The sequence below is a fragment of the Eurosta solidaginis genome, chromosome 3 (genome assembly GCF_040869045.1).
Source record: "Eurosta solidaginis isolate ZX-2024a chromosome 3, ASM4086904v1, whole genome shotgun sequence".
In the NCBI taxonomy this organism is placed as follows: domain Eukaryota; kingdom Metazoa; phylum Arthropoda; class Insecta; order Diptera; family Tephritidae; genus Eurosta; species Eurosta solidaginis.
The window spans coordinates 76,020,062-76,042,293 of record NC_090321.1 but is presented as its reverse complement, the minus strand read 5'-3'; the positions used below and the strand labels follow the sequence as shown (position 1 = coordinate 76,042,293).

The 22,232-nt window shown below is 38.8% G+C and overlaps 1 protein-coding gene across 3 annotated transcripts in view; it reads left to right on the top strand.

The window, feature by feature from the left end:
• Window positions 1-678: 678 nt before the first annotated feature.
• Window positions 679-22,232, top strand: part of LOC137244008 (WD repeat-containing protein 47) — a 36,337-nt gene continuing 14,783 nt past the window's right edge. Inside the window, exons 1-2 of one of the 3 annotated variants that reach the window (XM_067772414.1) lie at window positions 679-806; window positions 20,523-20,680. In XM_067772414.1, the coding sequence (XP_067628515.1) occupies window positions 756-806; window positions 20,523-20,680 (209 nt within the window). In that variant the 5' untranslated portion in view covers window positions 679-755. The other 2 variants (XM_067772415.1, XM_067772416.1) reach the window with 2 other exon arrangements.

Here is a 22,232-nt window from a genome sequence, read left to right as displayed (position 1 = left end):
CCTCCTGTATAATTCGATATACTATCACATCTCACTAATTTATAGTCACTGAGTTCTATTTCATTGTTTTGTATGTTATTTGTAAGATGGGATTCGGTTACGCAAATAAAATCAAATTGCTTTTCAACTGAGATGGCTGCGAGTAGATTGAAATGCGCCCTGATACCGCCAATGTTCAAATACAAACATTTTATATTAGACGTTAATTGCTAATACTGAATCCTTTCAGATTCAATTTTTAATTTTTTTTGTAACGATTGACAACAAGTATCTCTGCAGTCATGATTTATGCACAAGCTACTTAGATTAAACCTTTGTTTTGCCTTCACACAATTAACACATCTCAACACATTATTTGTACACTGACGATGCGTATGGCCCTTTTCACCACACTTAGCACATATTTGGTCCTTTTCTTTACATACTGCAGCTTTGTGACTAAAACCCCAGCACTTAAAACATCTTAAAATAACTTAAAACATCTTAAAATACGAAAACACAGAAATATTTTTAAAGGAAAAAAAACAAGGAGGAGGAGAAGAAAACTATATAGAATTAAAAGTAATGCTACACGTGGGAAGCCGAGAGCTTGCATCTTGGTAAGATCTAATATACATTTTCTTTTCCTTCCCCAGTTTAGCAACGAGGATGCTACAACTTTGATGTTGACGGTCGGTGGTAGGAATGTTACACTGACATCTTTCTACTTCCCCCATGAGGTGTCGGCTTCAACGGAGCTAGTCTGCTAGCGGGAGATGCCAATGCGCACCACGAAGTGTGGGGCAGCGGAGACACGAATGGGAGGGGTAAGTCGCTCGTTGATTTTGTAATCTATCATAACTTTAAGAGATTCGGTACCCACGTTTGTTACTAGGTGCAGACAGGAAGTTCTGGACGTCACCCTGATCTCGGGCAGCGGGGAATCCTTGATAAAGGACTGGATGGTGCGTGAAGACCACTCCTTTTCGGATCATAGATTTGTTCGCTTCGACCTTGGCGGGGTGGCACTCGGAACTGGCTGGCACAGAAACCTAAAAAAACGCCAATTGGCGTATCTATTGTGAGGAGCTTCAAAAGAGGCTCTCAGGATCTAGTGTTCATATTCCCCAGAACTCTGCCGAACTCGATAATATGGTACACTTGTATACGAAGGCTTGTGGGGAGGCTCTTAATAAGGCCTGCCCTAGGAAGAAATCTAGGGGTAAAACCAAACCACCATGGTGGAACGCAGACCTAGACGCAAGGCTTGTCGGAAAGCATTCAATCTTGCTAAAGCCCCGAGGGAGGCTGAAAAATGGGATGTATACAAAATGATGCTCGGGGATTATAAGAAACTGCTAAGGTCGTCGAATAGGACCTTTTGGCAGAAGTTTTGTAGCGAAATTGAGACGGTGTCTGAGGTATCCAGGCTCAGAAAGGTGCTCTCTGGTGATCCAAAAAGTGTCCCTGGATGCCTGCAAGGATCTGATGGGACATTGACGGATTCGGCAGAGAGCAGCCTACGCCTGCTCCTGAGTACGCATTTTCCGGGCGCTATTGATGAAGAAATGAACTGGAAACTCATACTGGCGAACCGTTTGAGGGGAAGTTCAATACTATGGGTAAAGTTAAATGGGCTATAATGTCGTTCAAGCCCTTCAAAGCACCAGGGCCGGATGGATTGGCCCCGGTACAACTCCAGCAAACAATCGAGCTGATCTCTTTGTGGTTGTATAACATCTTCAAAGGAGTTTGTGCTCTTAGCCACGGGGTTGGAACGATTCAAGGGTCACCTTTATACCAAAAGCTGGAAGGACTGGTCACGCGGCCCCTAAGGATTTCAGACCGATTTGTCTGACATCCTTCCAGCTGAAGACACTCGAGAGGTTAATGGACTCCACATTAAGGGAATCCTTGGAGGGAAAGTTGTCTACATCTCGGCATGCGTATATGAAAGGGAAGTCCACGGAGACAGCTTTGAATGCAGTTGTCTCTCAGATCGAGAAATCCTTAGCGTTCAAGGAATTCACACTCATAGCTTTCCTTGACATTGAGGAAGCTTTTAACAACGTTACGCCCTCTGCGATAACTGATGCACTAACCGGCTTGGGGCCGATTCGGGTCTAGTGAAACATGTTCAGCAGTTGCTGTTGCGAAGAAAGGTTCATGCCGACCTAGCTGGTTCAACGGTGGTCAAACACATACGGAGAGGCACCCCGCAGGGGAGGGTACTTTCTCCATTTCTATGGGTTGCCACACTTAATGAGTTCTTGGTTCATCTTGAGAAGGACGGTTGCAGCAAGGTAATCGCATATGCAGATGACCTCGCGCTGTTAGTTAACGGGAAGTTTCCGCAGACGTTATGCGATCTAATGCAAACTAAGCTGGTCCTGGTGGAGGACTGGACCAGGAGTAAAGGTCTATCGGTCAATTCAGCCAAAACTGAACTAGTTTTGTTCACTAGGAAATATAAGATTCCTGTGTTGCAGCTGTCGGTGCTAGCGCGTACGACACTGACGCTTAGGGACTCTGCCAAATACCTAGCAGTAATTTTGGATAGGAAAATATCCTGGAGGGAAACGCTCAGGAGCGTGTGAGGAAAGCAACGGTGGCACTGTACAGCTGTAGGGGAGCTGTTGCACGAAGATGGGGACTATCGCCGGATATTACCCTGTGGCTCTACACTGCTGTGGTTAGACCAATCCTTCTATACGGGGCTTTGGTCTGGTGGAAGAGCTTAGATACAAAATCGAACCGAGTATTCCAGAAGGTACAAATAAGTGCTCTAGTCTGCGTGGCGGGCGCTCTACGCACCACCCCTGCGGAGGCGCTGGATACTCTTTTTAATGTGTTGCCAATAGATTTAATGGCCAAGCAATGTACGACCTTTTCTGCTCTGCGGCTGCGGGAGTTATCCGGCTAGAGAGATAATGTGGTTGGCCATGCATCCATCCTTAAGAATCTGCATTCGCCTTCGTCGGACTATTGCGCTCCAACTGCATTTTTATATATGAAGTACGAGGTTATTATCCCGGATAGGGATTATTGGTAGAAGTAGCCACCGGACCTGAGCCATAGGCTGCATATTTATTCTGACGGCTCCAAACTGGATAAAAAGGTGGGCAGCGGGGTATTTGCACCTCAACTAGGGTGGAACATATCCTTTAGCCTACCCGATCACCTGAGGAATGCTGTTCTGTAATAAAATTTGTATTCACTCCGACAGCCAGGCTGCACTAAAAGCGCTTGGATCGGTCACATGTAAGTCCAGGACAGTGGAGAAGTGCCGCAAATCTTTCAACGAGATCTCTAAGCAAACTTCCCTCAGTCTGGTACGGGTGCCTGACGAACTTGCAAGAGGGGGCACATCCGTTCCGCTTTCGTCGTCCTGGAAGGGATTGAGCACGCCGCTCGCTACATGTAAGCTCACTTTGAAAGGAATTTTCCTTAGGGAAGCGGGTGTGAGATGGAGCAACCTCGTATCCTTCTACCACACTAAGCTCGTGTGGCCTGAATGGGACGCGAGACGTACAAGAAGTCTCCTTCTTCTTAGAAGGGGGTACATATCTCTGGTGGTTGGACTTATAACCGGCCACATAGCAATCGGGAAGCATGCACAACGGCTGGGTGCTCCTTCTAATGATTACTGCAGGAGCTGCAAAGACGAAGAGGAGATAGAAAACATTTTCTGTGCGACTGCCCTGCGCCTTGGCGCAAGAGGAAGGAATCTCTCGGATCTCCCTTCTTTGACGATATTTGTGATCTGGCTAAGTTGGAACCTAAGAAATTCCTGACATTTGCTGAATCAACCTGTTGGTTTGAGTAGGGGAGAAATCCACGTGATATCACATTGGGACCTTTTGGGCCTAAGTGCACTGGTGCTCGCACCGGTGGCCACTCTAACCTAACCTAACCTAACCTAACCGAAAAGTAATGCTAAACTAATTAAAATTAAACTAAGATAAAATACAATTAAACTGAAATAAACCAGCACACTATACAAATTCGTATATAGATAAAATCAGTAAATAAATTAATTAAAATAAAATAAATAAAATTAAACTAAAGTAAACTAAAATAAACTATAGGTAGGTAGGTAAGTAGGTGAAATGGCTGCGACACTGAATGCCCAAGTAGCTATTTAAAGCCGTTTTGATGCCATGTAACTCGTTTAAAAACCTAGAGAATGTTACGGTCAATGTATTACAACCAGCCAGAGTTGTTGATAAAATTAAGAATATTCGGGATTGCTATCTCAGATAACCCTCTGAGGTCTTCTAGAAACGGGGTTCCAAGGAACCTGAGCCGGGCTCTAGCTAGAGCCGGGCATTTACACATAAAGTGTTCTACTGTCTCCCTGGCATTTGGAACTTTGCAGCTTCTGCAGTATTCGTTATACGGAATGCCCATCTTTCCGCATGCGTACCTACTGCCCAATGATCGGTGCAGACTGCTATCAGTTTGCGTGTGTTAGCCCTTGATTTGTTCAGAAGACTTCTCGTTCTCTTTCCATCATAGTTTTGCCAAATGCACAGGTGGTGATGTTATTCCACTTTGTTTGTGCTTTCTTCAATTGTTTGTGCTTTCTTCAAGTAGAAGCTTTGGATATTCCCCTTGGCTACTGCTAAGGGTATGGCTATTTCGACACTGGTTATTTCCTCCTTCATCTCCGATGAGCCCCTGCGTGCTAGCTCGTCGACCTTCTTGTTACCCTCAATCCCCCTATGACGCGGGACCCAGATAAGGCGTAGTTCTAGATTGGTGGATAACTGGGATATGAGTCGCTTACAAGCCCACACTTATTTTGAGTTAATGTGTGGCGAGGAAAGCGCTTTTATCGCTGCTTGGCTATCCGACAGGATGCAAACTTTACCAACTACATTCAAGCCCTCCAGTGATTTGCAGGCTTGCCAAATCGTGAGGATTTCTGCTTGAAACACGCTGTAGTGCGATGGGAGTCTGAATGATGCAGACAAATCTAGGGACTCAGAGAAGACTCCGACCCCCACTTCCGATTCCATCTTGGAGCCGTCAGTGTAAATTTGGATGTCGTCCCTTATGCCCGGGTTTCTCTTCCACTCGTTCCTGCATGGAATGGCGGTATTACAACCGTACTCAAACTTCAGTTTGCAAGGGTAGTAATCTGTATTGGTACTACATGTACCATCCGGAAGTTTATTTAGGATACTACTATGCCCTTGCTGAGTATCCTCCTAACACCCAGACTCCCTGAGTCTCAGTGCGGTTTGTGGCGATGTACAAAGTATATGCAAGTCGATCGGAAGCAGGTGCAAAATGGGATCTAAAGCAGCTGTGGGGCAAGTGCGTCCGGCTCCTATGGCACCAACACACGCAGTGCGCTGGACTTTTTGCAGGCTGGTGAGATTGTAGCTCTTACTTAGAGATTCCCACCAGACTATGGAACCATAGGTAAGCACCGGTCGCACCACCGCCTCTTACATCCAAAGTACCATGCTTGGCTTGAGTCCCCATTTCTTACCAAATATTAATTTGCAGGCATAGAAGGCGATGCAGGCCTTCTGTACCCGCTCTTCGATGCATACTTTCCAATTCAACTTGCAGTCAATTGTTAGTCCCAGACACTCGGTACTCGATGACAGGGTTAATTGCTGGCCGTTTAAACTATAACAAAATAAAATTTTATAAAATAATAACGATTATAAATAATATTAATAAGAATAAAATAAAATAAAAGGAAATACAATAAGCAACATTAAACTAAATAAATAAATATGAAAAACTAATAACCAATAAAAAAGGCCACTTATAAAAGAATGAATAAATGAAATGCATAAATAAAAGATTTAGTATACATACATACCCCTAAATACTAACAGAACTTAAAAAGAAGAAGAATTGGTAATCTTTAAGTCTTTTTTGCTTTCATTTCTTTTGGCTCTTAGCTTAGACCATGTAACAACATAAACCTTGTATTATTTCTTCAATTCAATGACTTATAAATAAATACTGTACTATAAATGGGAATGCTGATTTCCTTATTTACACTTTCTTTGCATAAAATAAAAAACGTTTTTTTTTTTCTTGTAAACCGCAATTATAATCATTTATTTATCGGGAGTCGAGTGATAACAACGTCTTGCAATTGTAACACCATTGCTTCTTTTAAAAATTTGTCAACTCTTATATTATTTATAGTTGTAAAAACAGTCGGATAGTAGGGGTGCGAACAACCCAGATTATGTGATACCACTGCACAAAGTTCGCCATTCACAACGCCCGGTGCCCCAAAATCTTCATAGCACGCATCAGATCTATCTTCCGCAGCACAAACCATTGATGCTGTTATTTTTCTCTGTGCCATCTTATAACGATTCTTACATGTGGTGTGTGAAATTATGGTCAAGACAGTAGTTTGGAGTGTATTCGAAGTCTGCCCATTTTTTGGAGTTTTCCAACCCCATCCACTAACTCGCATATCCATGCCCCTTTTTAACTCAGTTTCGTAAAATTGTATTGTTTGTACTGCATCACTCTCTACAAACGATTATAATCACATGGAACATATATATTGGCCACACTGCTAGTTTGTCCAGCTGAGGGTATATCACATAAATCCGTTACAACAGCTGCAACAATTAACTCGCTCTCTTGTAAATTTACTAAACTTGCCACGCAACTCGCAGCTGAAACCACCTTCTTCAAAGGTGACCAATGAACCAACGCAACGATTTATTCGCAAATAGTGTATTGATACCAAATGTGGGGCTAACTCTCTGGGCCAAGCAAGTCCCCCTACAATGCGAAATTCCGAACTCTTATAAGTCGAAATGTAGCTAAATATCAAAAACAGGAGGGCGAAGTAATGGCGTAAATTCATTTTGTTTTATTACTATTTCCACCGCTTTTTAAGTATATACTACACCGATATCAGTTTTGTGGGCGCTATTTATACATAAATGGGTCGTGTGAATAAAGAATAGGTAACAACGTTTCCTTCTACATTTCAAGAATTTGAACAATAATTAAGAGTTTAAGTTAAAGCTATTTATACAAAGTAATTTTTTTCCTCGAACTAATTAAAATTTCAATGGACTTAATTATGAAAAATACAAAATATTTAGACAGTTTTTTAAAATAACATTTCTATAGAAATTTCTTATTATATTAGCTTAATATTTTTACGAAAAGAACAAAGCGTAATTAGTTTTATTTGTTTCCAAACTGCTATTATGTTCGCACGCTTTTAAACCTGCATTAAAGGAAACATAAGCAGCAGACTGAGCGAATATTAGCAGCGTTCCTTTGAGCCATCGCTCATGAGCTCCGAATCACGATCAAAACTCATTAGAACGATAAGAATAAGGGGAAATTCGCTTGTTTCTAAGCACAAGAGTAAAATAATACACGATTAACACATCCATGTTACAATCCGAATTGAATGTAGTTTTTCCATAATAAATTATAATATACGGTTAAGACTTCTTGCATCATCCAAAAGTCGTGAGAAAAATTTGTATATACGATACATAGCTTCAGTCAAATCTTCAGAGTACAAATCAAATTTGAATTTCAGTTGAATCTTTGTCCACTTGTTTCTGACTAAATCCATACTTCGGTGGACTAGCAATTTATTTTAGAGGTTTGACATTCATAAGGTCTGACAAATGTCGAAGGCACCTAGGTATTCCAGGTAAGGGGCCACCGAAATATAGGTGCGTCGGTGGCCATGGTTTTGAGGGTGGGTTAAGCACCGGGCGTCTTTTCTTTTTTTCTCCCCTTTTTCAGCTTTTCATACTCAGTTGAGCAGAGCTCACAGAGTATATTAAATTTGATTGGATAACGGTTGGTTGTACAGGTATAAAGGAATCGAGATAGATATAGACTTCCATATATCAAAATCATCAGTATCGAAAAAAAATTTGATTGAGCCATGTCCGTCCGTCCGTCCGTCGGTCCGTTAACACGATAACTTGAGTAAATTTTGAGCTATCTCGATGAAATTTGGTATGTATGTTCCTGGGCACTCATCTCAGATCGCTATTGAAATTGAACGATATCGCACTATAACCACGCCAACTTTTTCGATATCGAATATTTCGAAAAATCGAAAAAGCGCGATAATTCATTACCAAAGTCGGATAAAGCGATAAAACTTGGTATGCGGGTTGAACTTATGACGCAGAATCGAAAATTAGTAAAATTTTGGACAATGGGCGTGGCACCGCCCACTTTTAAAAGAAGGTAATTTCAAAGTTTTGCAAGCTGTAATTTGGCAGTCCTTGAAGATATCATGATGAAATTTGGCAGGAACATTACTCCTATTACTATATGTGTGCTTATTAAAAATGAGCAAAATCGGATGATGAACACGTCCACTTTTAAAAAACAAAACCAATTACAGTATATAAGTAAATTATGTCAGCATTCAACTCCGGTAATGATATGGTACAACAAAATACAAAAATAAAAGAAATTTTCAAAATGGGCGTGGCTCCGCGCTTTTTCATTTAATTTGTCTAGAATAATTTTAATGCCATAAGTCGAAAAAAAATGTATCAATATTGTTACGAATATTAACAAAACTGAGGAGTGCTGCCATCTCCAGGCCGATGCTAAGCAGTGACGTGAATTCACATCAATAATTCAATCATTATGTATCTACATAAACGAATCAATAATTGCGTCTACACATATGTACACATTCCGACGAGCAACATTTACATACAAGACAGCGAGAGATGAGATGTCACACACCGATGAATTTACTTATACGCTTATGTGTGTGCGGGAGACTGTAAACTACAAACACATGCATATATCTTATCTGAGTGGTCACAAGAGAGGGCAATAATTTGTGCACGTAGTTGTGGCTGGCGATTTTGTAGCCGAAACAACTAGTAACTTCTGGAAATCGAAGAGCCTAGAAGTATGCAGCGTAAACTATAAAAGCGGTGCAGGCGAGTAAGAAGTTTCAGTTTGATTTGAATTGTCAAGCAGTTACGAGTAAGACGATATCTAGCGAGTAATAGCACTATTATTTTGAAAATCAGTTTCCTTTAAGATATCAGTTTGGTTATTAAGCTATTCGTTGCACAGTTTGAGTGTTATTGTGAAGTATTTTAATAAAGGCCATTTTTCCATTATTCAATATTGGAGTTATTTATTCAACAGTTTAGCGATACGAACCTAGCAAAAGGGGCAAATAAGAGGATTTGCAGCAAATTCGTTACAATTGGTGTCAGAAGTGGGATTGTTGAATAAATTCCGAAGATTGGGAATACAACTTGGACATGGCAAAGTTCAGCGAATTGAAGATCCAGCAACTGAAAACGGAGTTGGAGAACCGTGGATTAAATACAACCGGCAATAAGATCGAACTTCAAGCACGGCTACGAGAGGTAATGGAGTCGCAAGGAATTGATGTGGACGAGTTTGTCTTTTATCCTGATGGGGACGAAACAACAACAAAAATTGAAGAGAAAAACGAAACATCGCAGACGGTTACCAGCACAGACTTGAACATGATATTGGCTGCAATATCTGCACAAACATCGACAGTAGCATCAATGTCGTCGCAACTGGCATCCCAACTGGAAGCGCAGGAGACACGCATAACATCGAAGATGGAATCGCAGGAAACCCGTATAACATCACAATTGGAAGAACAGAAGACATATTTGGCATCTCAACTGGAAGCGCAAGAGGCACGTATATCTGAAATGTCGGCACTAATTTCGGAACAGGTATCATCGCAGCTCTTTGTGAAACTGGAAGAGCAGGATGCAAAAATTTTACAACTCGAGGACAAAATTGATGCCGAAATAGAAGCGTTAAAAGGTCGTATGGAGCAGTTACAACTAAACCGCCCAGCTGTTTCAGCAAGCAATCCAAAGGTAAAAACACCATCATTTGACGGTTCTGTTCCTTTCCAGGTCTTCAAGTTACAGTTTGAGAAGACCGCAGCAGTGAACAACTGGAATGCCGAAGATAAAGTTGCTGCACTGTTCGTGGCATTGAAAGGGCCTGCAGCGGAAATCTTACAGACGATTCCAGAGTATGAACGGAACAGTTATGAAACATTGATGGCTGCTATAGAACGGCGTTATGGAAGCGAGCATAGGAAACAGATATTCCAAATTGAGTTGCAAAACCGTCACCAAAGAGCGAATGAGACTTTGCAGGAGTTTGCCTCAGATATTGAAAGATTGGCTCATCTTGCAAATGCAGACGCACCCGTGGAATACACTGAAAGGGTAAAAATCCAGAGCTTCATAAATGGCATACGAGATGTGGAAACGAAGCGGGCTACATATGCGAATCCAAAACTAACGTTTGCTGAAACGGTATCGCATGCACTGACTCAGGAAACAGCCTCACTTTTGAGTAAGCCAGCGTACAAAGCTCATAGCGTGGAAGTGGAAAAGCCAGACTGGGTAGACGCAATTTTGGAAGCATTGAAGGGTACGCAGCAGAAGAATAATGATGCAGTCAAATGCTTTAAGTGTGGAAAGCCAGGGCATATTGCGCGTTATTGCAACACCAACCCTAACAGTTCCAACAATGTGGGTGGCCGTAAACGCAAAGCTGGCGGAAATGAGCAAGAGCGTGTCGAATGTAAAGAACGAAAACTTGCCCCGGCTGTTGAATGTCCTGTGATATCTGTGTCGCAAATCGGAAGGAAATCAAGCAGTCTTACCGTCAGAGGGAATGTGGATGGTAAAGAGCGTGTACTGACTGCAGATACGGGGGCATCTCATTCCTTGATTCGATCTGATTTGGTCTACAGGAGAGTGAAGTCATTACCTGGAGCAAGGTTGCGTACGGTAACAGGCGAATATAATCAAGTCCAAGGCGAAGTGGTATGTGAGGTATTAATTGGAAAAGTCATGGTTCTACACAAATTCGTTGTGGCTGAGATCGTTGATGAAGTCATATTGGGAGTGGACTTCTTGGTTGACCATGACGTCAGGATCGATATGCGGGGGAAAATTATGCGCTATAAGAACCAGGACATACCACTTAACTTTAGTTTGGAAAAAGGGTTCAGCAGTAATCGGGTACTGGTGGAAAAGACTCGACAAAGACCACGAAAGTCAAAGGCAAAGGTTGATAGATCGAATGGGCCAAATAAATCAAAATCAAAAGTACCTGCGAGAGAAACACTGGCATTGACAAAACCTAAAAGACGCAGGAAAACGAAGCAACGAATTTCCGAGAAAGAATGCGAGGGTAGTTTCAAGCCGGAGCGCACTACTCTTGTGAAATGTGGGAACGATACCGATTATGCAAAGCAAATCCGTCCAGCGCAAGCTCTACGAAGTGGTTCATTGACCAAACAACAGAGTGTGAAGGAACGGCCCAGGGTAATGAGTAGTAAGATGAAACACTGGCATGACAAGAACTCTAATTCGGAAGGTTTCTTGGCGGGAGATTTGGTACTGTTAAACAACCCTCACCGGCGGAAAGGTGTTCCAGCCAAATTTCGGTGCAGTTGGGAAGGCCCGTACAAAGTTGTGAAGAAGATCAGTGATACCATCTACCGCATACAAACCACTGGGAAACCACGGATTAGAAGAGTGGTACATTTGGAGATGCTAGCGGCGTTTAGATTGGGAGATTTGTCTGATCGGGACGATCAGACTTAGGTGGAGGGCAGTGTTACGAATATTAACAAAACTGAGGAGTGCTGCCATCTCCAGGCCGATGCTAAGCAGTGACGTGAATTCACATCAATAATTCAATCATTATGTATCTACATAAACGAATCAATAATTGCGTCTACACATATGTACACATTCCGACGAGCAACATTTACATACAAGGCAGCGAGAGATGAGATGTCACACACCGATGAATTTACTTATACGCTTATGTGTGTGCGGGAGACTGTAAACTACAAACACATGCATATATCTTATCTGAGTGGTCACAAGAGAGGGCAATAATTTGTGCACGTAGTTGTGGCTGGCGATTTTGTAGCCGAAACAACTAGTAACTTCTGGAAATCGAAGAGCCTAGAAGTATGCAGCGTAAACTATAAAAGCGGTGCAGGCGAGTAAGAAGTTTCAGTTTGATTTGAATTGTCAAGCAGTTACGAGTAAGACGATATCTAGCGAGTAATAGCACTATTATTTTGAAAATCAGTTTCCTTTAAGATATCAGTTTGGTTATTAAGCTATTCGTTGCACAGTTTGAGTGTTATTGTGAAGTATTTTAATAAAGGCCATTTTTCCATTATTCAATATTGGAGTTATTTATTCAACAGTTTAGCGATACGAACCTAGCAAAAGGGGCAAATAAGAGGATTTGCAGCAAATTCGTTACAATATTATCCTTATTATTATTAATTTGGTAAGGGCAAACCTGCTATGATGATAACAGTTTTCTGTGAAAATGGGCGAAATCGGTTAATAAGATAACTTGAGCAAAAACCGATATATCTTTACTTAACGTAGTTCACGTACTTATCTGAACTCACTTCATCTTGGTGTTAAAAAAGGGCGAAATCCGACTATTACCACGCCCACTTCTTCGATATCGAAAATTTCGAAAAATTAAAAAAATACCATAATTCTATACCAAATACGAAAAAAAGGATGAAACATGGTGATGGGATTGGTTTATTGACGCAAAATATAACTTTAGAAAAAAACTTTGTAAAATGGGTGTGACACCTACCATATTAAGTAGAAGAAAATGAAAAAGTTCTGCAGGGCGAAATCAAAAGTCCTCGGAATCTTGGCAGGAACAGTATCGTGGTATTACATATATAAATAAATTAGCGGTACCCGAAAGATGATGTTCTGGGTCACCCTGGTCCACATTTTGGTCGATATCTCGAAAGCGCCTTCACACATACAACTAAGGGGCACTCCCTTTTAAAACCCTCATTAGTACCTTTAATTTGATACCCATATCGTACAAACACGTAATAGAGTCACCCCTGGTCCACCTTTATGGCGATATCTCGAAAAGGCTTCCATCTATAGAACTAAGGCCCACTCCCTTTTAAATAATCATTAGCACCTTTCATTTGGTACCCATATCGTACAAACGCATTCTAGAGTCACCCCTAGTCTACTTTTATGTCGATATCTCGAAAAAGCGACCACCTATAGAACTAAGGTCCACTCCCTTTTAAAATACTCATTAACACCTTTCATTTGGTACCCATATCGTACAAACAAATTCTAGAGTCACCCCTGGTCCACCTTTATGGCGATATCTCGAAAAGACGTCCACCTTTAGAACTAAGGCCCACCCCCTTTTAAAATCGGGACGATCAGACTTAGGTAGAGGGCAGTGTGGCGAATGTTGACATTCCTAAGCTGTTAGTAACAACAAAACCATTAAGCAGCCACTGTTATGTACATGTACACATTAAAGCTACCCAGTTAGAACGTTACTTGTTATATAATGCATTAAACTATCCGTAGTGCTACAAAAACTATGCGTGAGAAATTCAAAAAGTTTACATCAGTTTGTTAAGACAGAGTGACAAATCCTCACGTATATTTTTCTATACATGAGAGCAGCCTTCTCTTTTATGTTCACTAAATTTTGCTATTAAGCTTTCATATATTTTTCACTTTTCAATATGCTATTCATATGCCATATATAACATGATTTATACAGCAACGAATGTCATAAAGCTATGCATTAGCGTTGATAACATATTATCTAGCTGTTATACTCATCCCATAATCCTAACGCATTTATAATGAAAAAAATAAGACTTAAATTTTTTCATAAAATTTTTATTAAAATGAATTATAAAATTAACAAAATTTGATATTATAGTAAAATAAATTAAGTTTAATATTTAAAACTTAATAAATAAATTATTGAAGTTCATAAATAATCTATTAGTTATGAAGAAATTAATTATATAGTTAGTAAACAGTTATCACTGATAAAATGGGTTATAAATTAATTAATTCATTCAATAAACAAATGTATTATTAAAGCTATTAAAAGTATAACAGGTAATATTAGTACTAAAATAATAAAGTTAAACAAGTAATTAATTAATAATAAATAGTCTAAGGTAAAGGCTTCAAAAAATCGGGCAGTACTGCAATTACCCATTATTCCCTTTCATGCCCAAAAGCGCATAGCGATCGCCTGGCACAATTGTGGTCGATAGACATTCATTGCACTCTCTCCACAACCGGCAATCATAAATTCACCCACCAATGCTAATGCCCAAACCTCTGTCTGGTTGCCTACAATAATTTTGAAGCAGAATTTCGTTTCTAAATTTCATAATTTTATCTGAGTGTCCTTTGAACAGCTAACAATGATGTTTTGTTCTGCAGCAAAATGTTGTAAGAAATGTGCGTCTGTTATGGGCGCATTATGACCAATGAGACGTTGACAATATCCACCACAATTAATTCGGTATCAAGGCTGCCGCTCACTAATCCTATGCCCCGGGGTGGGCGTGAGCTTAGCACCTGCTAAGCGACCATATATGTATACGACAATCGAGAGCATAACGGCCACTTCGTCAAAATCAACGGCAGCTGTTTTAGTTTGATTTCGATGGTCCAACAGTAAGGAAGTGTCGCACGCGCGCTTAAAACAGAGTACCAAAAACGTAGTACACACACCACACTCTTATGCAATGCCAATGTCCATACAGATTGTTCGGGAGGCAAAAAGCTCACCAACTCCGTCAATCTAGCCTACGGCAATGTGTATGCGATTGGGCGAGGCACATAGTGCGGTAACTTCCTGCTTACCGCGACGCAGCGTCAATGCACGTTCACCCAATCTAAAGTAAACGCAAAATCAGTTTCAGTTGAATTAAATAAATTGCAGTCCACCACTTAGCTCAAATCCTAAATAATAACATTTTCAGCAGCTGCGGCCAGGGCATATCGGCCTTCAATTTTATTATACACAACAAAATTTATTTTAAACTTTTATTTAAATTGATTGCTTTTAATAGTTCTTAATTTATCTTTTTTTTATGTGCAAAGACACCCGCAATCTGTCGAGAAAGCAAAACAAATGAGTGAGAATGCAGACAATAGACAATAATGCAAACATGATATCTCCCCTTCCCTCTCTGACATTCAGCCAGAACCATGGCGGAACCATACAAAGTGGCAGCATAGTGACACAGCTACAAACATAAATAAAAGTTCCACGTACTTTGATTTTGTAAATAGATGGATGAATCAATATCCTAATGCGCCGGAAGTTGATGTATCAAATCATATAAAAAAAGAACAATCTGCTGTCGCCGTGCTACCACCTTGTATAGTTCCGCCATAGCCAGAACAAACTTTTTTTTGTTGTAGAAGAGATGACAGCTGAAGACTGCATTTGTATACGTGAATGCGTTAGGCATTTTGCTGGGTAGCAACACATACATAGAAGGCCACGAAGAGATAACTCACTCACACACATGTAGTCATCAACCGAAGTTGTTACTCACACATACACACGCATATAGCTCAATTACCAGGCAGGAGATACAAGAGTTCTAGAAGGCGAAACGTCTAGACCTTAGTAGAAATATGCGGACGAGGCAACAGAGAGTATAAAAGCAGCGCAAGCTGAGGAATGATTAATCAGTTTTGATTTAAACACGCTATTTGTTGTGAAGTATAATTGTGAAGTACTACTCCCAAAGTATTCCAAATAAAGACCAGTTTGCAATACTGAATATTGGAGTTATTTATTCAACAGTTTAGCGATTCGAACGTTAGCAGAAGGTGCATAAATATCAGAAATCCGCAGAATTCGTTACAATATTTTCACAGTCAAACAATGCAATTGATGTAACAAATTTTCGTAAAATGTTCCTTATTTTAGCTCCAAAACAGGAATCCGAACAAAATCCGTGAAGTCGAAACAAATTTTAAAGAGATCAAAATCGAAACCTACATAACTTTTGTAGTAACGAAATCGAAGGTACTTTTGCAGAACAAAACAGAATCCCCATTCAGGAATCGAAATAGGATGTTCTTCGAATCAGTACTTTCCTCGTTCCTATACAATAATTATACTCAGCGTGCTTTGCACACAGGGTATATCTTTGATTGGATAACGGTTGGTTGTACAGGTATAAAGGAATCGAGATAGATATAGACTTCCATATATCAAAATCATCAGTATGGAAAAAAATTTGATTGAGCCATGCCCGTCCGTCCGTACGTTAACACGATACACGAGCTTGTCTGGAACCAGAATAGATTGGTATTGAAAATGAACGAAATCGGATTATAACCACGCCAACTTTTTATATATATAACATTTTGGAAAACACAAAAAACATGATTATTTAGTAAATAATACACATAGAATATTGAAATTTGACATGTTGACTGATATTGAGACTCTTGATAAAAATTAAAAAAAAAAAATTTTTTAATGGGCGTGGCACCGCACACTTTTGTTAAAATCAATTTTACAGATATTATTAAACATAAATCAAAAATCGCTAAACCTATCGTAACAAAATTCGGCAGAGAGGTTGCCTTTACTATAAGGAATGCTTTGAAGAAATATTAACGAAAGCTGTTAAGGACCACGCCCACTTTTATATAAAATATTTTTAAAAGGGTCGTGGACGAATAAAATAAGATATATCTTTACAAAAAAGAGCTTTATATCAATGGTATTTCATTTCCCAAGAAGATTTATAACAATAAATAGGAATACTTTAAATTTAAAAAAATGGGCGTGGCTCCGCCCCTTTTATGACTAAACATTTTCTATGTTTCGGGAGCCATAACTCGAAGAAAAATTAACGGATCGTAAATAAATAAGGTACACAGATTTTCCAGAGATCCATTAAAGACCACGCCCAGTTTTATATAAAAGATTTTTAAAAGGGTCGTAGACGAAAATAATAAGCTATATCTTAGCGAAAAAGAGCTTTGTATCAATAGAATTTTACTTTCTAAATTGAATTATAACATTAAATTAGAAAAAACTAAAATTTTTGAAAATGGGTGTGGCACCGCCCCTTTTATGACTAAGTAATTATCTATGTTTCGGGAGCCATAACTCGAAGAAAAATAACATATCGCAATGAAATTGTGTACACATATTTTCCTTATAGCAGAAAATATTTCTAGTAAAAATGGACGGAATCGGTTAAAGACCACGGCAACTTAGATATAAAACAAGTAAGGAAGGCTAAGTTCGGGTTTAACCGAACATTACATACTCAACTGAGAGCTTTGGAGACAAAATAAGGGAAAATCACCATGTAGGAAAGTGAACCTAGGGTAACCCTGGAATGTGTTTGTATGACATGGGTATCAAATGGAAGGTATTAAATAGTATTTTAAAAGGGAGTGGGCCATAATTCTATAGGTGTACGCCATTTCGGGATGTCGTCATAAAGGTGGACCAGGGGTGACTCTAGAATGCGTTTGTACGATATGGGTATCAAATGAAAGGTGTTAATGAGTATTTGAAAAGGGAGTGGGCCTTAGTTCTATAGGTGGATGCCTTTTCGAGATATTGCCATAAGGGTGGACCAGGAGTGACTCTAGAATGTATTTGTACGATATGGGTATCAAATGACAGGAGTTAATAAGTATTTTAAAAGCGAGTGGGCCTTAGTTCTATGGGTGGACGCCTTTTCGAGATATCGCCATAAAGGTGGACCAGGGGTGACTCTAGAATTTGTCTGTACGATATGGGTATCAAATGAAAGGTGTTAATGAGTATTTTAAGAGGGAGTGGGCCTTAGTTCTATAAGTGGACGCCTTTTCGAGATAATGCCATAAAGGTGGACCAGGGGTGACTCTAGAATTTGTTTGTACGATATGGGTATCAAATGAAAGGTGTTAATGAGTATTTTAAAAGGGAGCGGGCCTTAGTTCTATAGGTGGTCGCCTTTTCGAGATATCGATATAAAAGTAGACCAGGGGTGACTCTAAAATGCGTTTGTACGATATGGGTACCAAATGAAAGGTGCTAATGATTATTTAAAAGGGAGTGGGCCTTAGTTCTATAGATGGAAGCCTTTTCGAGATATCGCCATAAAGGTGGGCCAGAGGTGACTCTATAACGTGTTCGTATGATATGGGTATCAAATTAAAGGTACTAATGAGGGGTTTAAAAGGGAGTGCCCCTTAGTTGTATGTGTGAAGGCGTTTTCGAGACATCGACCAAAATGTGGACCAGGGTGATCCAGAACATCATCTTTCGGGTACCGCTAATTTATTTATATATGTAATACCACGACACTGTTCCTGCGAAGATTCCAGGGACTTTTGATTTCGCCCTGCAGAACTTTTTCATTTTCTTCTACTTACTATGGTAGGTGTCATACCCATTTTACAAAGTTTTTCTAAAGTTATACTTTGCGTCAATAAATCAATCCCATCACCATGTTTCATCCCTTTTTTCGTATTTGGTATAGAATTATGGTATTTTTTTTCATTTTTCGAAATTTTCGATATCGAAGAAGTGGGCGTGGTCATAGTCGGATTTCGCCCATTTTTAACACCAAGATAAAGTGAGTTCAGATAAGTACGTGAACTAAGTTAAGTAAAGATATATACGGGTTATTGCTCAAGTTATATTATTAACGGCCGAGCGGAAGGTCTGACGGTCGACTGTGTATAAAAACTGGGCGTGGCTTCAACCGATTTCGCCCATTTTCACATAAAACTGTTATCATCATAGAAGCTTTGCGCTTACCAAATTACACAAGGATTGATAAATTTTTGTTCGACTTATGGCATTAAAAGTATTCTAGACAAATTAAATGAAAAAGCGCGGAGCCACACCCATTTTGAAAATTTCTTTTTTTTTTGTATTTTGTTGCGCCATATCATTACTGGAGTTGAATGTTGACATAATTTACTTATATACTGTAAAGATATTGAATTTTTTCTTAAAATTTGACTTAAAAAATTTTTTTTTTAAAAAGTGGGCGTGTTCTTCATCACATTTTGCTAATTTTTATTAAGCACACATATGGTTATAGGAGTAATGTTCCTGCCAAATTTCATCATGATATCTTCAACGACTGCCAAATTACAGCTTGCAAAACTTTGAAATTACCTTCTTTTAAAAGTGGGCGGTGCCACGCCCATTGTCCAAAATTACTTACTAATTTTCGATTATGCGTCATAAGTTCAACCCGCCTACCAAGTTTTATCGCTTTATCCGACTTTGGTAATGAATTATCGCGCTTTTTCGGTTTTTAGAAATTTTTGATATCGAAAAAGTGGGCGTGTCCGATATCGTTCATTTTAAATAGCGATGTGAGATGAGTGCCCAGGAACCTACATACCAAATTTCATCAAGATAGCTCAAAATTTACTCAATTTATCGTGTTAACGGACAGACGGACGGACGGACATGGCTTAATCAAATTTTTTTTCATACTGATGATTTTGATATATGGAAGTCTATATCTATCTCGATTCCTTTATACCTGTACAACCAAGCGTTATCCAATCAAAGTTAATATACTCTGTGATTTCTGCTCAACTGAGTATAACAAGTTTAAAAGGGTCGTAGACTACAATACTTATCACTTATCAAGTTTTATTGCACGAGGAAATGGGGACATTTTTTTTTTTTAACAGGCGGTGCCACGTGTTTTGTAGAAAAGTAATTTATCTCAAATGAAATGTACAATTGAAGCTCACGCTGAGTATATAATGTTCGCTTACACCCGAACTTAGACACCTTTACTTTGTTTTAAATTATTTTCCTTATAGGTGATGATGTTATTCAAAATCCTAGTTCCATTTTGATTTCAACATATTGTTGCCACTTTTCGTAGCAGTCATTTTGGTTATTAAAGTTACTGCACAGTCGCTCGTATTATACAGAGTGTGCGGAAACTCAAACTACTGCCAAGTGAATACTTTCCCACACAACAATAGGAGAGCATGGTTCAACTACCACAAAGTTTCTCCAAACTGGATTTAATACGGGTAATATGTTACCTTTTAGTTTAGCACGTCATAATCGAGCTTTGGGAGTGAAAACAAATTGTGCCAGTGTTTAAATAGATTATTTTTAATAAATAAACTGAAGTAGTTTCATATATTTATTGCAAATGATTTCTGGGAAAACTAAATCAACTAACGATGTAAGTTTTTATTCGTATAAATTCAAAGTTTTTGCGATTGCTTTGTAAATATTTCTCCTGTATAAATAGTTTTCGCTGTAAATGTCTTGTATGGCATATACGGGAATATGCACTTGTAAGTAAATACAGACATACATATATAACACGAGCATACATATATACATATGTTTTTATGTTCATATGTATGTTATATGCACTATACTAAATTCATATAGTCATGTATTATGTACGTAGCTACGTTTGTGCTTTGTAATTTGAATACACGTGTGTTCTTACTATAAATGCATATGTGTGTGTATGTTGAATACTTATACACAATGTACATACGACTTAGAATACAAAAAAAACTATTGTTTATATACACAAGTTTACTGCTATAATGAGAAAGTTTTACTAACAATGAAAAGTTAAATGATCACTTATTAATAAAAACTAAATGGTATTGTGTGCGTTTTTGTTTGTTTTTGTTTTCTACACTTAGATCGAGCCAAAGCGACCAAGATTTTTACCTGTCACCACATTAACAGATGTGCAGGCTGTTCGTTGTGCGGAATTTCATCCAAATGGAAAATTATATGTTGTCGGCTCAAATTCGAAAACTTTTCGAATTTGTAAATATCCACAGTTATCAGATTTAAAGTAAGTACATTCATGTGTATAAATTATGTGTTTCACCTCTAGTACCTTTGCCTCAAAAATGCTACAGCTTCTTGAAATACAACTATATAAATATATGATTAAAATAAGTTGGAAACTATTTTTGTATTCGAAATATCTTTCATTTGATACCCAATTTGGCGTACATCACTTATGGCGTTTTCTTTTCTGAAAATAGTATCGCCCTGTTGTTTGTTCCTTGTTTTCCCGTGAGTTTGTGTGTTGCTTTCACAAAATGTGTTTCATTCATTAAGAAAAGGGTTCTCACACAGGTGCCTACAAATAAAGCCATTTTGCACAACACCAAGTTACCTACTTCAAAAGCTAGAAACTATAAGTGCAACATGAGGCTAACAATTTTCTCAGGAACGAAAACGCCATTAATTGAGTCGATACATATCAAACCTGCCTAAGTCCACCGTTAGCCACTTTTGGAAAACGGACGGTTTTTTCTTTCAGCGAAATATAATTTAGCGAAGAGAAAACAATGAAAAATTAAACCGTGTTTGAAATAAACCGTATGGACTTAGTTGGTTTTGAAAGAAATTTGATCTGGACTTCAGCAATTTTGAAAAGCGTATTATTAATTAAAAGTTAGCGTATTAATTCTCTTCCTTTTTGCTTTATTCGATGGCAAAATTTGAATAAACTCGCTATTTTCATCCATTTCTCTTTAAACACTCTCACTTTTTAACGGTTCAGCTCTAAAAAATTCGTAAATTATGTCACAAAATGCACTAGGAGAGCGCACTACGATTGCCTGAATGGACTTAACTAATTTTGATTTACATGTACGATAGGACTTAGTCAGCTTTGAAAAAAAAAAAAATGGCTAAATTAGAATGCATTTTTTAGTCTAATCAATATGACTTGGTCATATTTGTTTATTTCAATATTGTGGCGAATTTTCACATCCCTAAATAAATGCACAATAACAAAAACATTAAAGCAAGCTGCATAAACAAATTAATCATAATTTACCAAATACATACAAGGCAACGAAGAGATAACTCACACACAGATGTAATTATCCGCCGAAGTAGTAATCACATATACACACGCATATGGCTATGCGAGAGACTATAAACTACAAATATACATGTACATATATGGCTGGTAACCAAGCATGAATTTCGAGAAGTTACTAGACCTTAGGAGAAATGGGTGGACGAGACAACAAAGAGTATAAAAACAGCGAAAGCTGAGTAGTAAGAATCAGTTTTATTTAAACACGCTTTTAGTTGCAAAGTGTTATTGTGAAGTACTTTCAAAATGGTCTAATAAAGACCATTTTGCATTATTGAATATTGGAGTTATTTATTCAACAGTTTAGCGATTCGAACGTTATACGCCAAATACACGGCTCAAGTCTCCTTTGCACAAGGATTCGCCCGGTGTGTTCACTGGTTGCGCTATATGCGCCGAGAACTGCGCTAAAATCAAAACCATTTAGATACGATTCTCATTTGCACAAATTTCGTCGTTTTAAATTTGCACATGGCTTTTGTGTCATATATGGGCCGTATTAGCAGAA